General features: G+C 37.5%; 1 protein-coding gene across 1 annotated transcript; it reads right to left on the reverse strand.

Annotated features, from left to right (window-relative positions):
- Positions 1-2,248: 2,248 nt before the first annotated feature.
- Positions 2,249-4,103, reverse strand: LOC145131606 (uncharacterized). The gene is made up of 3 exons (XM_079066276.1): positions 3,988-4,103; positions 3,080-3,224; positions 2,249-3,013 (listed from the first exon to the last, which is right to left on the reverse strand). The coding sequence occupies exons 1-3, from the start codon at positions 4,101-4,103 to the stop codon at positions 2,249-2,251; spliced, it is 1,026 nt and encodes a 341-aa protein (XP_078922402.1).
- Positions 4,104-8,066: the final 3,963 nt, after the last annotated feature.

Consider the following 8,066-nt stretch of genomic DNA (forward strand, 5'->3'; position numbering starts at 1 on the left):
GTCTTGTAACAATCTCCAATAGAGAATTTTGTAATTTCATTGGCCGAGTCTTGGTGACTTTTGTGCCATGACGTTACGAAAGGACCGTTGCATAAAGTGTTAGAATCTATCATATTCTATAAGTGGCAAGAATTTGGTATTCTTACACTTGTGGTAAGGATTGGGAATTGTAAAATGAATATGATTGAAAATGTTATTCAATTATACTATTTCACAGAGTAAGGACCATAAGTAAACATAGTGTGCATGCTAATAGCATGGGACAATTGTCGTTATAATTCAAGTAAGAAGTTGATTAACCGAAACAACAAATAATGAGTAATTAATATGGTGATTAAATAAAAGTGTTTTATTTATACTCAAAAGTTTGGGGCCATATAAGATTAGTATTATTCTTGTGTTTCAATTTGCATGTTTTGACTTCCTGAATAATAAGATTATTCGAACGTTCCACAGTCGCTCATACTTTGGGAGTAGGTATGAAAGAAGATTGTCATGAATTGGTGTGTAGATTGTCTAAAGCGTATTAGACATAGCAAAAGCTTGCTACAACGTTCATGAGTGCTTATGAATATGATTTGAGCATTGGATTAAACCCACGCTCACTTGAATCGCTTCATGGATTTTTATCACGAGTGATTGGTGAGACGATAATATCTTGTAATCTTGAAACCAAGATGTGTGAGTTGTATCTTGCGAGTCGGTTGCACATTGATAATATGTAAACGCACCAGTAACTTGGTGTTATAAAACGTATTGTTGTGTGTGATTCAGTGAGTGAGTACAAGCAAGCATTGAGTCGAAGTTTATCCGTTCCTTTTACCCAAAGTGGGATAAAAGCGATATTTGTGGGCCCCTCGATGATTTAGTGATGACAAAGGAAAGTGCTCGGCCGGGCCAGGACTGATTTGATTTGTTCAATTAGTCAGTCGTCATAAATCGGAAATCGGGAAACAACACATAGACTGAGAGAATGATTTCAATCCATGTCTCACGTCTATACGATATCTAGAATGGAGGAATATATGATCCCTTATCTAAAGGACGCGTATATGATAAGATCAGAGTTGACAGTGGTTTTTGAAAGCTACGATTGCAGATCAGGATCTGAAGTCATACGCATAATAGTTATTAGACTTATCCAAGTGGGAGACTGTTGGATTAGTGTCTAAGTCCATAACTATTTTGGTATGTACTTGACCCGATGGTGCATGGTCCTTTTGGGTTGCCTTCACCAAAGCAACTTGATAGGATGAATTATGGAGAGAGAGAGAGAGATGATTAATTATGATTTATTAATATATTATGAGAATAATATATTAAAGGAGAAATCATATTATTTAATTGATATTAGTCAATAATTAATTAAGAACTAATTTTGTGGCTAAAAGAGATTAATTAAACTTAGGGGACTAGAACTATCAATTGTGTGATAGTTGAATATTGGGCTAATGGACTTCTTATTAGAGGGGTGGACGAAATCTATGGGAAAACTCATTAGAAATCGTCCAAGGCCTCTAAAGGAGGAGTCCATGGGTTGCTTAGGGCCTAAGCAGTCAAATTAGGGTTTCCTTGTTAGATAACCCTAATAGCCTCACTATTTAAGCACCCCTAGGGCACCAAAAACGTGGACAACTAATTCCTTAGGGTTTCTAGACGTTTTTGAGTGCCTCTACTCTTCTCCTTCTTCATCCTCTTGCTTTTGGTGATTGTGAGCCATTAGAGGAGTGACATTTGTGACTCTAAGCTTTTAGAAGCCAATTACAAGAAGGAATTAAGATTGTTATTGCTACATAACAATCAACGTAATATCTAAACCCTATTTCATATGTTATTTGATTATCACATGCTAGATCTAGGGTTTATGGCTTTGGATGATTATTGCATGTTCATTAGACAAACTAGATCCAAAGCTTTAGGGTTTGCATGTACACCATAGAAATGTTGTAGTGCTCAAAACCCATCAATAACACCAAGTGGGGAAATTGTCACCATGTTGCATCTTGTTATAACACCAACTTTTTTCCATTTTATAATTTTATAATTTTTTTTAATTTACACAAATATTTTTTAAATATGACATAATAAATAAAACATAATGTTTAAAAATTATAAATAACATATAATAAAAACAGTTTTTAAAGATTAAAATTAACATAGAAATTAAAGTACACATAACATCCAAATTCCAACAACAAAAAAAATACAACGCTATTCGTTAAAAAAACATTTTTTTTAAAACTAAACGCTATTCATTATCGTTATTGTTACCATAGAAGATATAATCCGCCAAGTGATCTCGAAGTTGTCTGTGTTTATTTGCGTCCTGAATGTCAACAACTCGATGCAAATACTCTGTTGTTCTTGGTTGAAACTGAACGTGTCTGGGATCTGTTGGGATATAGTGTGCAATATTTCGCCCTTTATCTTCTACTACCATGTTATGCATTATGATATATGCATACATGATATATCGTAGAGTTTCTAAATCCAATGGTCGGGCTGCATGTTCAACTATATGCCACTTCGCCTTCAGCACTCCAAAAGCACGTTCCACATCCTTACGTGGTCCTTCTTGTCTTCTCTTAAAAAATTTGTCTCGTTCTTCAACCAGGTGGCGGAATGTCTTCACGAATGTGGAATACTGAGGATATATTCCATCAGTAAGATAATACCCATATTTGTATTCGTTTTCATTCACCGTAAAAGGAGCATTCGCGGCATTTCCATTCAAAAGATTGTCGAATATTGACAACTGATCAAGAGTGTCGACGTCGTTGTTGGAATCCGCAACCCCAAAAAATGCATGCAAAATCCATAAATCTTGAGAAGCAACAACCTCTAAAACCAACGAAGGTGATACGTGATGACCACTTGCGTATTGCCCTTTCCATGCTACCGGACAATTTTTCCATTTCCAGTGTGTGCAATCAATGCTTCCGATTATTCCGGGAAACCTATGGCGTTCTTCATGCGCCGCATACAATTCTTGCAAATCATGCAACGAAGGTTTCTGCAAATACACGTCTCCAAATGTTTCAACAACACCCCTTGACAATGTTTACAAACTCTCCCTTGCGGTTCTTTCGGACATTCTCATATAGTCGTCCATGGCGTCAGGTGACTCCCCCATAGCCATCAAACGAATAGCCGCAACACATTTCTGCAACGTTGTAAACCCTCGTCTACCTCTAGCATCATATCTCAATTGAAAAAAATCATACCTAAACATAAATTAACTTCAGTTTAAAAATATAGTACATTTGTTGTAAATTTAAAGAAACATGTAGTAGATTTTTATTTATTTTGTATAAAAGTATAGTAAAGAAGCGATAACAGCTTTCCAAGGCGTTGGTGATCCGTAGGAACACATTCCTACTCAAACGAAATCTTCTTTTGAAGTCCTTCGCCGCGTATACACAATTATCCGCAAAGTAATCGCGATATAGATGCTCGTGTCCTTCTTCACGATTTCTGTTTAACATCACACGTCTTATTAGTAGTGGGGCTAGGTCTGGTTGTAGCAGCTCGTTAGTATAATAATGATACATCATCCTGAAGAATATATCGTCATCGGAATCATCGGACGAGTCGAAAGGATCCATAATTTTTTTTGAAGATAATTGAGATTATATAGAGAGAAAAAGAGAAGTTATATGTAAAAAATTATTTAGATAATAGGTATTTATATAGGAATATAATAAATAATTTTAAAGTTTTTTTTTAATTAAGTCAAACGTTTAAATAGCAACGGTCCAATTTTTTTCCGTTTCACCCGGTGGTAACGGCCACAAAATCCACCGCGACGAGATGCAACGAGTTGGGGGCGGTGTTCCCCCGTTACGACTGCATTTCCGACTTCCACCTCAGCAACGTTGTTGCTCGTTGTGTCCCGTACCGTCCACTCTTAAAACTTGAAACCCTTTTACCCTATTCGACCAATTTTTCGGTTGCCTCCAAGTTGCCAAACTCCTCCCGCTCACTCACCTTTTTTGGTGTCGTTCCCTCCTCCGGCTTAGCCTCCTATTCAAAATCGAAATTGCAAAAATCGGAAAATATTTTCCGTTGTTTGGTGTGTTCTTTGCATCCGACCACCGTCTCATACTGGTTGCCTTACTCCATATTCAAACCCCTCTTTTTACCTTCGCTTCTCTCTCTCTCTCTCTCTCTCTCTCGGGTAAGTTTCATGCCCTTAACAGGTTGTGCTTAACTTTCATGACAATCGGTTGCTTAATATGAACTATTAACCACGATTGATCTTGTAATGTTGTTTAATCTAATAGTGTTTTCACCTATATCGTTTGAATTGGGTTTTTTGGGCGGTTTTTTTTGGGAAAATGACGTATAGGCCCTATAATGTTTCTAGGGTTGACCCATTTAGCCACTTAACTTATTTTGTGGCTTAATAAGGGAACGAATTACTCTTTGTCGGGTCGATTAAGTCCTTATTTCAACTTTGAAGGGGTTAGCCGGTCATTTTAAGTCCACCTCCTTCTAATAAGACCACATCGGATGCTGACTGTGACTTTCGTCTAATGCCATGTCATTAATTAGTCGCCTCCTTCTTAATGTCCGTATATGCTTTATAAAAGAGCCCTTTTACATCCACTGTTCAACACTTCATCGGTAAACCCTTTTTTGTGAGCTGCTTCTGAATCCTCAAGCATGGAACCCGTATTCTTACAAGTAGATGTCCACTTCCAAGGAATGTTCGCCAGAAACCCCATACGCTACACCGGTGGAATTACTCAGAGGTTTTCAGACATCGATTTCGCAGGAATGGACAAGGATGGGTGTGTTGCGTTCATCGAAAGGTTCACCGGGGAAAAGTGTGAGAAGCTCTATTACTGCCAACCTGATATTGATTTTCCAAAAAGTTTGACTCTAATTTGCAATGACCCCGATTATTACGACTTCATAGCAATTGCATAGGAATGTGGTGTTATACTCCCTATGTATGTAGACCATTTTGGGAATAGTAACATACAGGAATGGTTGGATGAACACAAAGACGAGTTTGTTGGTAACGTTGAGGAAGAAGTACTTGATGGTGCAGGACTGGTTAAGGAAGTTGCACCAGGGCATCGGGATGTGGGTGACACAAACGATGAGGAAGACAATGGCGACGATGATGACGACGAGGATGAGGATGTCGATAGCGATGAGGATGACCATCAGAAGCCTCATTTTTATATAAAGGGTAATGAGAGTCCTAAGGAAAAGATGGGCGAGAAAGCAGGTGCAGGTGAGTTTTTCGAAGAAGACATGGGTGACAATGAAGATGTTTATCCCGAATTGCCAAACATTTTCAATGATAAGCTCAATTGGAAGGAGCAGGAACCTGTTTTAGGTATGAGGTTTGAGAGTCCTAAGCAATTGAAACACATGCTTTGTAACTATGTTGTCGCGAATGGTTATCAATTATGTTTTGTTAAGAATGATACTAGACGATTACTTGTAAAATGCTGTGATGGCAAATGTACTTTTAGGCTTTGGGGTTCTTGGATGAGTGAAGATAAGTCTTTCCAGATAAAATCTCTTATCGGTGAGCATAATTGTGAAAAGAATTTTCAAATTCGGATCAATTGTGACTTATAAATGGATAGGGACCCACTTTAAGCACCAATTTTATAACAATCAAAAGATGAGCGTCCGAATGCTTAGAGAGGAGGTAAAAACCGATTTTGGGATTAATGTGAGTATGAGTCAGTGTAGGAGAGCCAAGACGTATGCATTGACTCTAGTTGAAGGGACAATAGCTGAGAATTATGCAAGATTATGGTCATATGGTGAGGAGATTAGAAGATCAATTCCTGGATCCACAGTTAAAATTTGTGCTGATTCAATGCCTGATGGTAAGAATTATTTCAGCAAAATATACATATGTTTTGCTTCAGTAAAAGAGGGATGAAGGGGAGGATGTAGGAGGATCATTAACCTGGATGGTTGTTTTCTAAAAACTTTTTGTCAATGGCAGTTGGTTTGTGCTGTGGGTAGAGATGCTAACAATGGAATATTCCCGATTGCTTGGGCAGTTGTTTCTGTGGAAAACAAAGAGAATTGGAAATGGTTCTTAGAAACTCCTTCAGAAGATTTGCAATCTTGGAATGATGGTAATGGTTTGGTTCTAATTTCGGATCAATACAAGGTATGGTTCAAAACTACTGCATGTTCTAAATTTAGTTATTGCTATTCGATTTTCAAACATTAATGTGTCTTATGTAGGGTTTGATTGAGGCAGTAAAGGAAGTATTTCCAGCAGCTGAACATAGGCAGTGTGCTAGACATATCTATGCAAATTTTAGAAAGAGATTTAGTGGATCCAATTTTGAAAATCTGTTTTGGAAAGCGAGCAAGGCAACGACTGAAGCACAATTTAATGTAGTTATGAAAGAGATTGGAAAATTAAATCCGGAAGCAGTTGTGCATCTTATGGATAGAGATCCAAAGACTTGGTCTTTGGCTTTTTTCAGAGTTCATAATTCTTGTGAGTCAGTAGAGAATGGTTTTTCAGAGAGTTTTAATAGTGTGCTTTTGGATGCCCGGAAGAAACCAATAATAAGCATGTTAGAGGACATTCGTATATATGTGATGCAAAGGATGGTGACTATGAAACTAACCGGACAAGGATGAAATCGTTATTCTATTTGTCCAAATATCATAATACGGTTGAATATGCTCAAAACTGAGCAAAGGTTTGTACATTTATCCAATTACATTAGTACTTTACTCTTCACGTCTCATGATATTTGCGGTTTTCATCTATATATGTAGGCATTGGCATGTCATTTCTTGTGGGGGGATGAAGTTTGAGGCAAGGAAAATGGACGAGGCGTTTACTGTGGATGTTGAAAAAAAGGAATGCAGCTGCAGGCTATGGCAACTTAATGGATATGGCTACGTACACTCAGTTGCCACCTTAGCCTACTTAAATTTGACACCTGATGGTCCATATGTAGATCCAATGTACTTGGCTGCATTATACCATAATACTTACAAACAACCAATCCATGGGATGAATGGAAAAAATATGTGGCCTTCTACTGACTTGATACCCCCTTTGCCTCCATTGAAAAGAAGTATGCCAGGCAGGCCAACCATAAAGAGAAGAAGAGATGCTTCTGAACGGATGGGTAAACATACCGTCTCCAAGGTAGGGAAGAAAGTTTCTTGTAGCATATGCAAGGAGAAAGGACACAACAAGGCTACTTGTAGTAAAGGTGTAGGGACATCCAAACAAAATGGAACAAAGAAACAAAAAACTATACCTATGCAGGAGTCTGTAAACGTTGACACAGGAGTAGGGGATGATGAGGTAATCGTAGATGCTACTGATGCTTTGGATAGGCCTGGAGATGAAGAGCGAATGGTGGGAGTCAATGGACGGGATGAAGGGGTGAATGTCAATGCTCGAGTTAAGCATGTTAAACCGCCTAAAATGCGAAAGAAGTCAGAACGAATCATTAAACTGAAGCTTGCAAAAAATGTGGGAGGTGAAGGTAGCAGTGTTGCAACGGCCATGGAGTTGGATTAAATAATTGTTTGTTATTTGTAGTGAATGTGTGTTGCAGTAAACAAATGATCTTTGTATGTTCTTTTATGGTGTACTACGAATATTTAGGGGTATTATGGGCATTTTAGCCATTACAAAGTAAATTGACCATTTTTGGATGTGGGGGCATTTGAGTCATTACAAATTATATTGACCATTTTTGGATGTGGGGGCATTTTTGTCATTACAAATTATATTGACCATTTTGGATGTGGGGGCATTTTACTCATTAGAAATTAAATTTACCATTTTGGATATGGGGGTAATTAAGTCATTACAAAGTAAATTGACCATTTTGTATGTGGGGGTAATTAAGTCATTACAAAGTAAATTGACCATTTTTGGATGTGGGGACATTTTAGTCATTAGAAATTAAATTTACCATTTTAGATGTGGGGGCATTTTACTCATTAGAAATTAAATTTACCATTTTGGATGTGGGGGTAATTAAGTCATTACAAAGTAAATTGACCATTTTGTATGTGGGGGTAATTAAGTCATTACAAAGTAAATT

This window comes from Lactuca virosa, chromosome 8 (genome assembly GCF_052849685.1).
Source record: "Lactuca virosa cultivar CGN04683 chromosome 8, Lactuca_virosa_CGN04683_v6, whole genome shotgun sequence".
NCBI lineage: Eukaryota > Viridiplantae > Streptophyta > Magnoliopsida > Asterales > Asteraceae > Lactuca > Lactuca virosa.

Excerpts from the sequence above, each read along its gene's own strand:
- LOC145131606 (XM_079066276.1), bottom strand. The coding sequence starts at position 4,103 with ATGAGACGGTGGTCGGATGCAAAGAACACACCAAACAACGGAAAATAT. Across the intron at positions 3,225-3,987 it reads AGGGAACGACACCAAAAAAG|GTATGATTTTTTTCAATTGA; the intron begins GTGAGTGAGCGG and ends ATTTATGTTTAG. Across the intron at positions 3,014-3,079 it reads TGAGAATGTCCGAAAGAACC|AAACCTTCGTTGCATGATTT; the intron begins GCAAGGGAGAGT and ends GTGTATTTGCAG.